Genomic DNA, 15,752 nt, shown 5'->3' with positions numbered 1-15,752 from the left:
GGTCACATTGTCCAATACTCCCAGTCATTGTCATGAGCTGTTAAACCATGAATGATGTTATGAGTGCATCATAATCATCTAAGAGGCATGCAGTCTTACAGAAGAGTAATCATTTTTACAGGCGCCTTGAATTTAACAGAAAGGATATCCTCAGGATAGCCAGCATTCAGTTAAACCTCCTAAAACACTCTATGTGTTTCCTGACTAGTCAAAGATTTCCATAATTTAATCTTTGTTATGTGGGGAGGGAGCAGGAGCAGACAGACAGCTCCTGGCCAGAGGAGAGGGAGGAGGAGCGTTCTCCAGCACAGCAGCCTTGCAGCCACTGTCCAGTGCTGCACCAGGGCGACCCCTGCTGGCAGTCGCCTAATTACACAGCCAGTGTCATCACGTGGTAAGCAGCACACAGAGCTGTGCCCGCAGACCCTGAGGGAGGGGCGTCGGGCAGAGTGTGCTCACGCAGACCCTGAGGGAGGGGCGTCGGGCTGAGGGAGGGGCGTCGGGCAGAGTGTGCTCACGCAGACCCTGAGGGAGGGGCGTCGGGCTGAGGGAGGGGCGTCGGGCAGAGTGTGCTCACGCAGACCCTGAGGGAGGGGCGTCAGGCTGAGGGAGGGGCGTCGGGCAGAGTGTGCTCACACAGACCCTGAGGGAGGGGCGTCGGGCTGAGGGAGGGGCGTCGGGCAGAGTGTGCTCACGCAGACCCTGAGGGAGGGGCGTCGGGCAGAGTGTGCTCACGCAGACCCTGAGGGAGGGGCGTCGGGCAGAGTGTGCTCACGCAGACCCTGAGGGAGGGGCGTCGGGCAGAGTGTGCTCACACAGACCCTGAGGGAGGGGCGTCGGGCAGAGTGTGCTCACGCAGACCCTGAGGGAGGGGCGTCGGGCAGAGTGTGCTCACGCAGACCCTGAGGGAGGGGCGTCGGGCTGAGGGAGGGGCGTCGGGCAGAGTGTGCTCACGCAGACCCTGAGGGAGGGGCGTCGGGCAGAGTGTGCTCACGCAGACCCTGAGGGAGGGGCGTCGGGCAGAGTGTGCTCACGCAGACCCTGAGGGAGGGGCGTCGGGCAGAGTGTGCTCACACAGACCCTGAGGGAGGGGCGTCAGGCTGAGGGAGGGGCGTCGGGCAGAGTGTGCTCACGCAGACCCTGAGGGAGGGGCGTCGGGCAGAGTGTGCTCACGCAGACCCTGAGGGAGGGGCGTCGGGCTGAGGGAGGGGCGTCAGGCAGAGTGTGCTCACGCAGACCCTGAGGGAGGGGCGTCGGGCAGAGTGTGCTCACGCAGACCCTGAGGGAGGGGCGTCGGGCAGAGTGTGCTGACGCAGACCCTGAGGGAGGGGCGTCAGGCTGAGGGAGGGGCGTCGGGCAGAGTGTGCTCACGCAGACCCTGAGGGAGGGGCGTCGGGCTGAGGGAGGGGCGTCGGGCAGAGTGTGCTGACGCAGACCCTGAGGGAGGGGCGTCGGGCTGAGGGAGGGGCGTCGGGCAGAGTGTGCTGACGCAGACCCTGAGGGAGGGGCGTCAGGCTGAGGGAGGGGCGTCGGGCAGAGTGTGCTCACGCAGACCCTGAGGGAGGGGCGTCGGGCAGAGTGTGCTCACGCAGACCCTGAGGGAGGGGCGTCGGGCAGAGTGTGCTCACGCAGACCCTGAGGGAGGGGCGTCGGGCAGAGTGTGCTCACACAGACCCTGAGGGAGGGGCGTCAGGCTGAGGGAGGGGCGTCGGGCAGAGTGTGCTCACGCAGACCCTGAGGGAGGGGCGTCGGGCAGAGTGTGCTCACGCAGACCCTGAGGGAGGGGCGTCGGGCAGAGTGTGCTCATGCAGACCCTGAGGGAGGGGCGTCGGGCAGAGTGTGCTCACGCAGACCCTGAGGGAGGGGCGTCAGGCTGAGGGAGGGGCGTCGGGCAGAGTGTGCTCACGCAGACCCTGAGGGAGGGGCGTCGGGCAGAGTGTGCTCACACAGACCCTGAGGGAGGGGCGTCGGGCAGAGTGTGCTCACGCAGACCCTGAGGGAGGGGCGTCGGGCAGAGTGTGCTCACACAGACCCTGAAGGAGGGGCGTCAGGCTGAGGGAGGGGCGTCGGGCAGAGTGTGCTCACGCAGACCCTGAGGGAGGGGCGTCAGGCTGAGTGTGCTCACGCAGACCCTGAGGGAGGGGCGTCGGGCAGAGTGTGCTCACGCAGACCCTGAGGGAGGGGCGTCAGGCTGAGTGTGCTCACTGGCCTCTCCTCACTCTCCTGATTCAGGCCACTGAATCAGACTGCATTTGGAATATGCTCATTTTCATGTAACTTTACCGAACATTAGGAATGGGAAGGAAACATGACGGTTCTCCTCCTGCTGCTAACTGCTAACTGCTCATGTCTCTCTCCCGTCAGGTTGACCTGGACATGGATCAAAAGCTTGGGAGGAGAGAAAATCATGGCTGATGCAGGGATGCCAGAAACGCAACGGGATTCCCTACTGTCGTATCTCATGTCCTGTGTAACATGCAAATCAAGAATCGCGTTCATCACTCTTAGGACAGGATGGGATGTGGATATTTTATTATTCTTCCGTCACACATTTCCATGTGCTTTTCTACATGAAAATTTCAACCACTTTTTATATTAAAGCTTCAGCAAGTTTTGCTATTTATGAGTCAGTCCTTGTGCGGTCCAGCATAAATCAGCCCTCCATTAAGAGGCATTGTCCCTCAGTTTCTTGCAGGCGTAACAGCTATAACCCTAGTTTCACCTGCAATGGAAAATTTTTAACAATGGAATAATCAGAATTTAAATACTAAGGCAGCCCCCTCTATAAAATAAAAAAAATCAATGAAAAAACAAATAATCAGAACACACCTTGCTTTTATTACTACTGCTAACAGGCGAAAATAACAGCAATAATGAGGAAGAAGGTAACTTAGTCGAAAAATAAGAAAGGGGGTGTCTACCTACAGCCAGTAATTATATTGTCCTTAGCCAGCATTTCTGAAAATCATTGGCATAATAATAATATCTTACATCCTACGCGTTCCTATTTGTTTCTTACTAGTGAAGTATGTGGCTGTTATCGACATGCTAGTGACGTTTATTTTCTTTCCAGTAAAATAGTTCTGACATGTGGCATTAATTTTCTTACTATGAAGGGTAACTAGTTAAATTAATATTGGTCCTCAGTTACTGATATCTGAGCCATTTTACTGTCAGTAGCGTGTGATTTCCGTTTCGATGCTCCCGTACTGATAGATCACATATATAATGGGTTGTTCGCTTTTTATGCTGTAAAACTACCTTCTAACGCAGGCGAACATACACCGAAAACGCTCTGCTTCGCGTTTCAGCTATTTAAATATGAGCCCCGGTACGGAAGTCGTCTGAGGTCATCTCCCATGTTCGCCAATGAAATTAGCGATTTTAAATTTTATCTTCGCTGATTGGCTAAGCCAAACGGAAGCGCGATATTCAAAGTTTACAACAGCTGCACAGGCTACCAGTAGCTCCCGAAGCCGTTTCCTATTTTACGTTTATACCAAATATATTGTTTATACATACGGTTTTAACTGGGATGGTGTTTTTTAACGCATAATTTATACAAGGTAGGTAAAATGTTTAGTAATAGCGATTAGTTTGTCAACAAATTTCATTTCTAACAGTTAGATCGCGGACAGGTAGCTTCAGCGATGGAGCTAAATAGCAAGCTGTTTAGTTCGCCATCAGCTAACACATCGGTAAAGTTTGTGGTTTTTACAGCTGGTATTTAGCTCATCAACTGGATTCCGCACGCACTGGACGAAAATGTCTTCATATAACTCGTTCGTGGGAAGCAAAAAGGAGGAAAAGGGGAGAAACATCCAAGTTGTTGTACGATGCAGGTAATCAAAACGATTTAGCGTCAGCAGGCTACTAGATCGATTTCCATACCAAGGAAAATGTCAATAATAGCTGATTTCAGCTGTGGTGAAAGCAATGGATATTTGGGTTGTTTTTTTGTTTGTTTTTTTTTTTTTTGGAATCCGTTACACGGTTTCTTTTCTCTGTTTTTATAGACCTTTAAACAGCGCGGAGCGGAGGTCTGCCTCTCATGGTGTAGTGGACTGTGACCAGGTCAGAAGAGAAGTGAATGTTCGCACTGGAGGAATCGGCGATAAAGGCGCTAAAAAGACATACACTTTTGACATGGTAAAGTTCGCCGTCTCAGGCTGTGGTGCAACGAGTGGAATTCTCCATTCTGACAGAATCTGACACTTAAATTTTCCCTAGGTGTTTGGACCCTCAGCAAAGCAAATTGAGGTGTACCGAAATGTGGTCTTCCCGATTGTGGATGAAGTTATCATGGGATATAACTGCACGGTTTTTGCGTAAGGTTTGCTTGGTCTAGATATCGCTCATCGGTTTAGTTCATGTAGTGAGCTGATTGATATGACTATGACGGTTTTCCCCTGCTACACAGGTATGGGCAGACTGGCACAGGGAAAACTTTCACCATGGAGGGTGAAAGAACTCCAAACGGGGAATTCACATGGGAAGAGGTACAAAAACAAATAGAGCAGCCTCAGAAATATGCTTTGCTTGCACTGAGATTCAGGAAAGGAGCCTGTTTTGCCCAGATCATAAATGTGTTTGCCCTCATAACATAATTCTCATATGTTGGCTAACATAATTGTCAATATTGTGAAGCTATGATTGTATGTAATTTGTTTAATTCTTCATGCCTGTTCTTTCCTCAGGACCCCCTGGCAGGAATTATTCCACGCACTCTCCATCAGATTTTTGAGAAGCTCTCGAAGAACGGGATGGAGTTCTCTGTTAAGGTGTCCCTGCTGGAGATTTACAATGAGGAGCTCTTTGACTTGCTCAGCCCCTCCCCTGAGGTGAATGAGCGGCTCCAGATGTTTGATGACCCGCGCAATAAAGTGAGTCTTTTTACTGCTCACCTTCTCTTCACAGCCTCTTCAGGGCTGCTGCCTGCAGCAGATGCAGTGTGCCCACGCTTTTTAAAAATGCCTTAATCCAGTAACTGGGTGTCATTTGTTATTGTGTCAATTTGTTAATGTTGCTGAGAATGGCTCACTCACTAGCTTGTACATTTAGCCCACCACGAAAAGTCACTGGTGACTGTTTTTCACTGCCAAGAGCATCTGCAAATGCATCCTCACATGTGCAACTGAATGTGAAAATTAGTTTCTCTGTAATATGTTTCCAAGCAATTCAAAGTTGCACAAGAAAGAAAAATTATCCTTAAATGTCACACTCACTTATTAACACATTACATTAATGTGAGTGGGGACCAACTGTATGCTCATAACTGATAAATACATAAACAATATAGTCTGTCTGTCCTGCAGCGTGGTGTTGTCATCAAGGGCCTGGAAGAAATCACCGTGCACAACAAAGATGAGGTTTACCAGATACTGGAGCGGGGAGCTGCCAAGAGGAAGACGGCCTCCACCCAGATGAACTCCTACTCCAGGTACAGTCCCAGGATCAGTGCAGAAACCCAGCCCACAGGCTGATCTAGGATCAGTGCAGAAACCCAGCCCACAGGCTGATCTAGGATCAGTGCAGAAACCCAGCCCACAGGCTGATCCAGGATCAGTGCAGAAACCCAGCCCACAGGCTGATCCAGGATCGGTGCAGAAACCCAGCCCACAGGCTGATCCAGGATCAGTGCAGAAACCCAGCCCATAGACTGATCCAGGTTCGGTGCAGAAACCCAGCCCACAGGTTGATCATGTGACTGACCCAGACCTCTGGCTTGTATTTCAGCCGCTCTCACTCGGTGTTCTCGGTCACCATTCACATGAAAGAGATCACAGTAGACGGGGAAGAGCTGGTGAAGATTGGGAAGCTGAATTTGGTAAGGCTCCTTCACCTGACCACAGAAGTCTGAATGTTTGTGGCTTTTGGGCTCAGTTTTGGTCACTTTGCCATTCTGCAGGTTGATCTTGCAGGCAGCGAGAACATCGGCCGATCCGGAGCTGTGGACAAGCGTGCTCGAGAAGCTGGCAACATCAACCAGTCTCTGCTGACGCTGGGCAGGGTGATTACCGCGCTGGTGGAGAGGACCCCCCACATCCCCTACAGGGAGTCCAAGCTCACGCGCATCCTCCAGGACTCCCTGGGGGGGCACACCAAGACCTCCATCATCGCCACAGTGTCTCCTGCGTCCATCAATCTGGAGGTAAAGCCGCACCCCAAGAGGCTCCGCTGCTATGCCCACGCTTCACCTCAGTTCTGCAAGGACTTCAGAGTCCTTAGAAAATCAACAATGTATTTTTGTGGCTGGATATTTACTGAAGCAATACACACTTTTCAAAGACATGATTCTCACCCACAGAGGAACTTTGTGCAGAATGCTGTAATGAGGAATAAATCTGGGGCACAGCAAACATTTTGACAGCACAAGATGAATATTAACAGATGTGCTCAAAGCAGATTGCAGTTATGCCTTGTAAAACTCAAAAGTGGACGGGGAAAGTGTTTGAAGGCATAAGGGTAAATGTGGACTCTAGGAAAGCCATCCGCAGCCAGACTGAAGAGCAGCCATTGCGACACGCTGCAGGTGGTGCCAGCTGGTCTGTGCTGCTGAGACCAGGGGCTGTCAGCACTGCATGTGTGAGGAGCTGGTGTTCTCAATGAAAACGTGGAGACAGAAGCGTCTCTGTCAGAAAGGATGGGAAATACAGCCCATCTCTGACTGCATTGTGTGTTTGAATGACTGCTTCCTGGCACCAAAGACCATGAGCCAAACAAATCCTACTGCTAATGGTAAGATTATTTCAGGGGACATTCAGAGCACAGTGCTGTAGCTTGTGTTCATCTCAGGAGTAGCACAGCAAGTGGCTCAGTACTGAAAGATGTAGATTCACAGTGATGGTGGCATTCAACAGCTTCTGAACGTTTTCTAGGTAGATTGTAAATACAGTGCTTGTTTATCCTGAGCACAGTTGACTGAATCGTTTCAGATCTTGTCCAGGTGAACAGACTCAATGCTAGAACAGCAGTGTCCTCCCAGTGATTCCAACTGAGACCTTCTGTAATCAGAAGGCTACATCGCACTGCCAGCCTGTTCTACAACACCTCTCTGTACCTAACGTTTTCTTTCAATTCAGGAAACATTAAGCACACTGGACTATGCGAACAGAGCCAAGAATATTATGAACAAGCCTGAAGTGAACCAGAAGCTAACGAAGAGGACTCTGATCAAGGTGAGTGTCCCCTGGCTGTGTGGGAAGGCTTGTGCTTTGTTTTTAATGTCCAGATACTATATTCACCCCTCTCTCTGCTGTTTGTAAGCTATTTAAAATATAATGTGTAGCATTGAAACTGATTTACATCAGATGAGTGAAAATGTCTGTGTCTTCAGGAATACACTGAGGAGATCGAACGTTTGAAACGAGACCTGGCTGCTGCTCGGGACAAGAACGGAGTCTACGTGTCTGCTGAGAACTTTGAGTGCGTGACCCCTGCAGAGTACTGCACATATCCTATCCCTCAGTGTGCTGGCAAAGCAGAGAAACTGCATGCTGCTGTCTTTGTTTCAAAATTCTGCATCCTCATGTGTCTCTGTCTGCCCACGGTAGATTTTACTTGCATAGATGGTGCTAGTGGTTAATAGATTGTCCTTCAGGTAAATGAACATGACAAGTAAAATGTAGTTGAAAGATTTTCACAATTCTGACTTAATACACAGGGGTGAAGTCTGAGTAATGGCACTGAGTCTGCAGGTGAAGATCTTACGCAGTTATAAGGAGGGCTTTCTCTTTTCAGGATGATGAACAGCAGAATAGTATCACAGGAGGAGCAGATTGCAGAGTTTACTGAGAGGATTTCAGCGATGGAAGAAGAACTGAAGAGGGTACGTGTCTCTGCGTTTCCATAGTCTGATAATTATCTGCCTCTCAGGTTAAAATAAACGGAATATTTCCAGAATCTTAAATATAGAGTAGGAACAGAGCAGCTGGGGGCTGTTTCTTTGCTCATGTTTGTGTGGATTCTTCTGTTTCATTGCAGGTGACAGAGCTGTTCTCAGATAGCCAGCAAGAACTGGGCCAATGTGTGGAGGCCCTGCAGGAGAGCAGGCAGAGGCTGGATGAGACTCGCACACACCTGCAGCACACCAAGCACAAGCTCTCTGAGGAGCAGTTTGTTGTTGCTGAGCTGAAGACCACAGAGAATGCGCTCTACAGCACTGCAAACAAGGTGAAGCATGGGCGACCTCTAGTGGTGGATTTCATTCAATGATCACTCAGTGTTGTTGACCACCAGGCTCATTTGAACCAATCAGGTGACTGCAGACTATACTGTAAGTCACAATTACAAAGATAAAAGGCACCCATAATCGCCTCAGTTTGATTCTGGTCAGATTCTCTGCAAACAGGAATGGACACATCAGTGATGCAAAGTGAGAATGTGTTTGCCTTCGTTAGGATGCAAGTCACTGCAAACTCCAAGGCTTTGGTGGCAGACAGACGCTCACTGTTGCATAATTTCATGGGTTTAAATTCTACTTTCCTAGGCGTCTGAATTTCACAGTGTACATCTTTGTCCCTGCATCTGAATTTCTAAATGGACTGCCGTTGTCCCCGCCGGCGTGCAGCTGCTGAGCACAGTGAACGTCAGCACCAGAGACGTGACGGGTCTGCATGCCAAGCTGGACAGAAAGAATGCCGTGGAAAAGCACAACTCCGAGGTGCTGCAGAGACTGGGCGGCGAGATGGAGGCGCTGTTCGCCCAGATGCAGAGGGCTGTGCAGCAGCAGACTGCCAGGCAGCAGGGCGTGCTGGGTGGCTACAGGAGCTCCGTCAGTAAGTGCAGCTGCCGTGGGAACGAGTGCAAGAAAGAGCAATAATATCGGCTCATTTTTCAGTACGCCTGCCTTTGCTGTGTGTGTGTGTCTCACTCGTCCTCTCTGTCTGCTCAGCGGATATTTTAGACGCCAGCAACAAAACCTTCAGTGGAGCGATATCAACAGTTGCCTCCTCCTTCATAAACATCAGAGATTTGGTCAACAGCAGTATGCAGAGGTGCCGGGCGGACATGATGGCGCAGGAGTCTGTGTGTCAGGAGGCCAAATGCAGCCTGCAGAAGGTTTTGGTGAGGACTGTTTCTCTCCTGCTCTGGGTCCCTTCACTAAAACACTTTCTCAGCACGGTTTAATCCATCACTGAAGCTGCCCTAAATTTGCCTGTGCTTTGGCCGTGGTTTCGATGTTGCATGCGCTTTCATGTGGGGCTGTTTGACTGAAGTCTGGCCTCCTCATTGAGGGATGCCCTGAGTGATGGAGCAGGCAGTGGGAAACTCACCTGCTTGAAGGTGCGGAATGTTCTCTGATCCGTCTCGCAGGAGGAGCACAGCCTGCAGCTGGAGGAGACGCTGTTGGCGTTGGTGGTGCCAGGACTTGGTGCGGTGAAGGAAATGGCTGCCAGCCTGAAGCAGACACTGCAGAGACACACGGTCATCGCAGAGCAGGTGAGGCCTCCGCAGGCCGCTGTGTGTGTGTGTCTGTGTCTGTGTGCGCGCGCGAAAGCAGGTGTGAGTACGTGTGTGTCTGAGCGCGCCTGATGGCTGTGCAGTCAGCCACTGGGGGCTGCCGGGGAAATCAGGGTGCTTTGGGAGGGGGCAGTGTTGCCTGTGTGCGGTGATTGGCACTGTGATGTAGTGAGTGTTACGGTGAATGGAATGCCACTGTGTGCGGTGATGGATTGGTACTGTGTGCGGTGATGGATTGGCACTGTGTGCGGTGAATGGAATGGTACTGTGTGCGGTGAATGGATTGGTACTGTGTGCGGTGATGGATTGCCACTGTGTGCGGTGATGGATTGGTACTGTGTGCGGTGAATGGATTGGCACTGTGTGCGGTGATTGGCACTGTGTGCGGTGAATGGATTGGCACTGTGTGCGGTGATGGATTGGCACTGTGTGCGGTGATTGGCACTGTGTGCGGGGAATGGATTGGCACTGTGTGCGGTGATTGGCACTGTGTGCGGGGAATGGATTGGCACTGTGCGGTGAATGGATTGGCACTGTGTGCGGTGAATGGATTGGCACTGTGTGCGGTGAATGGATTGGCACTGTGTGCGGTGAATGGATTGGCACTGGGTGCGGTGATGGATTGGCACTGGGTGCGGTGATGGATTGGCACTGTGTGCGGTGATGGATTGGCACTGTGTGCGGTGATGGATTGGCACTGTGTGCGGGGAATGGATTGGCACTGTGTGCGGGGAATGGATTGGCACTGTGTGCGGTGAATGGATTGGCACTGTGTGCGGTGATGGATTGGCACTGGGTGCGGTGATGGATTGGCACTGTGTGCGGTGATGGATTGGCACTGTGTGCGGTGATTGGCACTGTGTGCGGTGAATGGATTGGCACTGTGTGCGGTGATGGATTGGCACTGTGTGCGGTGATTGGCAGTGTGCTGTTTGTATCCCCGCAGCTGGAAAGCATGAAGCAGGAGGTGACCTTGTTCTTCAGAGATCACAGTGCCGCTCTCAGCAGGCTGAGAGAACTGGCAGACGCGGGATTCCGGTCCCTGCACACCGAGCAGGAGAGCGTGAAGCAGCAGATCACACAGGCCAGCCAGAAGCACGAGACGGTCTGTATCTGCAGCTACAATGGTTTCCCTGTGACAGAGCTGGGTGTGCCGTCACAATAACGAACTGCTGGCCTCCAGTAAAATCACATAGCTGTTGCTAAGGTGATGCAAAAATGCCACTAAATGTGAAGATGGGTATAAAAAGTTTCATTTAAAATCATCCAGTTAAGGCTACCAGGATGTTTTCAAAGAATTGATTAATAAGATAAATGTGAGTTCATTTAAAAACAGCCTTCACGGACGCATTGATAGTGCAAGTCAGTCAAACGAATTGATTAGTTAATTAAATGATTTACTTGTATGAGTGTTTTATAAATCATCAATGTGCTTTTTTTTATCTTGCTTGCCTCATAAATGGTAATCTGTGTGGTTATTATACTTAAAGCCAATTGTTTATGAAGTGAGATGTGCCATTTCAGAGGCTAAACATGCCGTTTCCCAGTAAAAGCCTGTCTGTTGCTTTGGAGGCCAGATAAAGGCCCCGGTTTCAGAATGACGTTTTCCTCTCCTTTTGGTGCCGGCAGGGTGTGTCCCAGGTGATCTCCTGCCTGCAGACTCAGCTGAACCTGCTGGCTGTTGAGACTCAGACTGAATTCGGTGGGCTGTTGAGTTTATCTGACGCACTGCAGGGCCGTGTGAACTCTCTTCAGACGACATTACAGACGTGAGTACCACACCTGCCAAAGGAATAAACAGTAACTGTGAAGGCAAACGCATTCAGCATATTCTGTCTACAGGTGAGAGGTGGTGTGTGATACAGGTATGTAGTTGTGGCCATTGAGCCCCCAGCCAATAGGAAGTAGTGATGCACTGAACCTGTACAGTAAAGTGATGTTGGGAAATGGTGCAAGGAGGCGGAGCAAGCTGCTGTGATTGACAGGTTTTCCTCAAGACTAAGATTTCCAAGTTTGTGCAGGGGTTTATGTTTATTGGGAAATATTGGATATAGAGACCAAATGAACTGCATGTTACCTTGATCAAACTGTTGTATCTCAGCAGAACCTCATAGCATAAAGTCAGTTCAGACTGACAGACTGAAGCTTAGTTTGAACTAATCAAGCCGTTTTAAAAAGTATTTCAGTGAACGCAGCCAAACAGACAACCAGTCGATCAGGTTAACCTCGGAGTGGGGGGCCGTCAGAGCGCCGCTGCGCTGAGGGGGCGTCAGAGCGCCGCGGCACGGTGGGGGGGCCGGCAGGGCTACAGTAACCCCGCGTCCTCCTGTACACAGGGAGTGTGCCGCCGCGGAGCAGAGCACCGCTGCGCACAGCCGGGGGGCGGAGTCGGCCTCCGCTGGGCTGCTGGCTGAGGCCCGGTGCATGGCGGAGGAGGCGGAGCGACGCGCGGAGTCGGTGTCCGGAGGCTGCACTCACCTGTGTGCCTCCCTGAGCCGGCTGGGACAGAGCAGCAGGCAGTGGTGTGAGGAGACCGGGCTCAGCGCCGGCGCCCTGGCTGACGAGCAGCTGTCTGTGCTCAGAGAGAGCCAGGCCTCCACAAACGCACTGCAGCAGGTACCCCCCCGCTGCACACCCCCTGCAGCCACTGAAAAACGCATTATAGCTCTATAATCGCATTGTGAAAGAATTAGCATCAGCCAAACTCAGGCTTTTCACTACCACTTCTCCAGGCTAAGGCTTCTTTGGGCCTCATTCTGTTTAGGCTGTGTGGAAAGGCAGGCATTTCAGTACCCAGACTTTTAGACTCTTGCAGTTCTGTATACTTTAGTGTTGAGCGTATCTGAGCTGAGTTAGAGTTAATGCATCCATACTCAGGCCTACAGTAGAAGATTTCACCTGAAACCATAAACAGAAAAGGAAGATGTTTTTGTTGCAAGCAAAGTCATTATGGATTGATTATGCGTATTAATCGTTTTGCAGAAGTGTGGCTGTTGGATGTGGACTGGTTCAGGTGCAGCAATAAACTGTGGCATCTTAGCCTTCAGTGATGTCACAGACGCAGCCCCGTGATTGGTGCATTGCCCCTTTGGGTGCGACCGTTTGTCTCCTCCCCCTCAGGGTGTGGAGGCCATCTGTGACGGGACATCCCGGCAGGCTGAGGAGCAGTTCCGTCAGCAGCAGAGCGAGCTGCAGCGCCCTCTGGTGGCCCTGGAGGCCCAGGCCACGCTGGATCAGGCCACACTGCATGAACACAGGGCCCAGCTGTCCGCCCGCATGGACACTGCGCTCAGCGGCGTCCGGCGCTTCCTGACCGAGGAGCTCAGAGAGGACCTGCCTACAGGTACCCGCCAGCACAGCCTGCGGGGCCGTGGGGCTGCAGGATCGGCCGGGTGGCTGTGTTTGGATGCAGCAGCCTGACTGCTTTGCACTGCGTGTTTCAGGAGTCACTCCTCAGCGCAGAGCCTATGAGTTTCCCAGGCTGCTGGAAAAGAGCAGGAGCAGAGAGGAGCTGCTGGGAGCCTTCAGAGCGCAGCGGCGGGAGCAGCAGCGGGAGCAGCAGCAGGAGCAGCAGCAGCAGGACACTATGCCGGAGGAGCCTGCTCAGCAGGTCTGTAAAACCGTACAGGACAACAACAAAAACACAGCAGCAAACTGAACAGGAGAAGAGCCATCAAGTAATGACCCAAAAATGCCAAATATTAAACAGATTTTTAAAAAATGCTGGTACGTAAACTTTTGGGGTTGCCTATTAAAACTTGAGAGAACCTGTTATAAGACAGCGTATTAATTTTATTAATGGCAACCCAACTCAAACAAATCTGCCTTGATTTTTGGTTGGGAGATCTGACTTTACTCCGTGTGATCAGTTAGTTGGGGGAAGCAGAGCTGGCCATGGCAGGGTTAGACCTTACATTTTACATTTGTGTTTAGCAAAATAGCAGATGCTGTTGTCCAGCAGGAGACTTCATGCTTGTAGCTTTTTTGCTTCTCCAGGACGCTGTGGAGGATGAGGGAACTGATAACGACAGCATCATCGCTGAGCGGTCCCTCGCCGAGGAAACACTCATATGCTCTGACGGCAGAGGAGCTCCATTCTTCAAAGTAAGTGCACACACACACACCTTATACCTTACACTACCGCTCTCGTTACAGTGATTATGTTTATTAATCTTTCCGGTATGTTTCGAACATGTCTTTCAGTTTAATGGGTGTCAACTTATTCGGGTGTACCGAAACATGGTAGCTCATTTCAGCTCTCTAAATAAATAATTGTATCTTTTATCATTTCTCAAAGGTGAAAATATGATCATAAGCAGAATTTATTAGCAACATTAAAAGCTGGAAAAGGTGCCTGGATGGACTCACATTTAAAATGCATAAAACCTCTCTGGCATGAAAAGGCTTTGCAAATGCGTTTCAGTCACGGGGTCTCCTGTGCCTTATTTCCGTCAGGGGGTCTCCTGTGTTATGAGGCTGTTTGTTGGTGTGTTACTGCCCTCCACAGTGGAAGGTACTGGAGTGAAACAAGTGTGATTCCTGCTTGGTAGCAGATGCAGCAGCACAGCAGTGTGGGGGGGGGTGCGTAACGCTGCTCTCGCTGATCACAGCAGTGCGGAGGAGAGGGGGGTGCGTAACGCTGCTCTCGCTGATCACAGCAGTGCGGAGGAGAGAGGGGTGTGCGTAACGCTGCTCTCGCTGATCACAGCAGTGCGGAAGAGAGAGGGGGGTGCATAACGCTGCTCTCGCTGATCACAGCAGTGCGGAGGAGAGAGGGGTGTGCGTAACGCTGCTCTCGCTGATCACAGCAGTGCGGAGGAGAGAGGGGTGTGCGTAACGCTGCTCGCTGATCACAGCAGTGCGGAGGAGAGAGGGGTGTGTGTAACGCTGCTCACTGATCACAGCAGTGCGGAGGAGAGAGGGGTGTGCGTAACGCTGCTCTCGCTGATCACAGCAGTGCGGAGGAGAGGGGTGTGCGTAACGCTCTCACTGATCACAGCAGTGCGGAGGAGAGAGGGGTGTATGTAACGCTGCTCTCACTGATCACTGCAGTGCGGAGGAGAGAGGGGTGTGCGTAACGCTCTCACTGATCACAGCAGTGCGGAGGAGAGAGGGGTTGCGTAACGCTGCTCTCACTGATCACAGCAGTGCGGAGGAGAGAGGGGTGTGCGTAACGCTCTCACTGATCGCAGCAGTGCGGAGGAGAGAGGGGTGTGCGTAACGCTCTCACTGATCACAGCAGTGCGGAGGAGAGAGGGGTATGCGTAACGCTCTCACTGATCACAGCAGTGCGGAGGAGAGAGGGGTGTGCGTAACGCTGCTCTCACTGATCACAGCAGTGCGGAGGAGAGAGGGGTGTGCGTAACGCTCTCACTGATCACAGCAGTGCGGAGGAGAGAGGGGTGTGCGTAACGCTGCTCTCACTGATCACAGCAGTGCGGAGGAGAGAGGGGTGTGCGTAATGCAACTCTGGCTGAATTTAAACCTCCTTTTAGAGCAAAGCAATTTACTGAGCTTCCACTTTTATTCAAACCATAAAATCAAACGGTATGTCACAGAGTTTGACAGTTAGACCAGAACTCCCTTTGAAGCAAACCTGTGTACCTGGATGTGACTTTTGTGACTGCAGAAGTGAGTCTTTTGTGGGATCCTTTTCTCATTTAGCGCAAGAAGGCTGGCAAGAAAGAGAACGGATCCCAGAAGCGCTGGAAGTGTGCTGATCCTGACAGACCCTCCTCCCCATCACAAGCCAGACTGCCCCTGAAAGCTTACAATTAGAGGCCTGAGAACTGTGTGTGTTGCTTTTTTAAATGTTGTCATTTTCTCTGTGCCCTGTCTTATCTGAGTCCTTTGTGATCTCTTGTATTTTTTTTTTAGTCATCTTTTCCATTGGCACGGTTGGATGCTCAGAATATTTATGTACTGTGAATGTTCTGAATGATTTAAAATCTCTTTTTGTAATGTTTTGTGAACCATTAAAATGTTCAGTTTTTATTGAATGTATTTTTCATTTGTATACAGCTCATTTCACTGGAACAGGAAGGGGAACACTCATTCTCTGAGAGTGATTCTTCAAACATTCTGAATTTGGATATGCAGATTATTCAACACAAGGCACAAGCCTATGATTTCAAAGCCCCTGGAATTATTTTGACATGATTGTTGAGAGGAATCACACAGGAGACAGGCTGGCATGGAGCTGAATGCCATGATTGCGTGTGTGTTCACATGTTCAGCTGAGTGTTCCTGAATGAAAGGCCATGGTGAACAGGCCTGGCTGTGCTGGATAT

At 51.0% G+C, this 15,752-nt stretch overlaps 1 protein-coding gene across 1 annotated transcript; it reads left to right on the top strand.

The window, feature by feature from the left end:
• The first annotated feature begins 3,506 nt into the window (after positions 1–3,506).
• On the top strand, positions 3,507–15,240 carry LOC118790253 (kinesin-like protein KIF11-B). Its single transcript, XM_036547158.1, has 23 exons — positions 3,507–3,566; positions 3,721–3,842; positions 4,017–4,149; positions 4,231–4,328; positions 4,421–4,499; positions 4,698–4,883; positions 5,316–5,440; positions 5,737–5,827; positions 5,909–6,151; positions 7,083–7,178; positions 7,337–7,425; positions 7,741–7,828; positions 7,984–8,172; positions 8,570–8,777; positions 8,894–9,066; positions 9,316–9,441; positions 10,409–10,567; positions 11,092–11,231; positions 11,799–12,078; positions 12,583–12,805; positions 12,906–13,072; positions 13,459–13,566; positions 15,127–15,240. The coding sequence occupies exons 2-23, from the start codon at positions 3,766–3,768 to the stop codon at positions 15,238–15,240; spliced, it is 3,192 nt and encodes a 1,063-aa protein (XP_036403051.1). The 5' UTR covers positions 3,507–3,566; positions 3,721–3,765.
• The last annotated feature ends 512 nt before the right edge of the window (positions 15,241–15,752 follow it).

Source organism: Megalops cyprinoides, chromosome 15, assembly GCF_013368585.1.
Source record: "Megalops cyprinoides isolate fMegCyp1 chromosome 15, fMegCyp1.pri, whole genome shotgun sequence".
Taxonomy (NCBI): domain Eukaryota; kingdom Metazoa; phylum Chordata; class Actinopteri; order Elopiformes; family Megalopidae; genus Megalops; species Megalops cyprinoides.
Note: the sequence above shows the minus strand (reverse complement) of the source record. Positions and strands in the feature narration are given on the sequence as shown.

Excerpts from the sequence above, each read along its gene's own strand:
- LOC118790253 (XM_036547158.1), top strand. The coding sequence starts at position 3,766 with ATGTCTTCATATAACTCGTTCGTGGGAAGCAAAAAGGAGGAAAAGGGG. Across the intron at positions 8,173-8,569 it reads TCTACAGCACTGCAAACAAG|CTGCTGAGCACAGTGAACGT; the intron begins GTGAAGCATGGG and ends GCCGGCGTGCAG. Across the intron at positions 12,079-12,582 it reads CCACAAACGCACTGCAGCAG|GGTGTGGAGGCCATCTGTGA; the intron begins GTACCCCCCCGC and ends CCTCCCCCTCAG.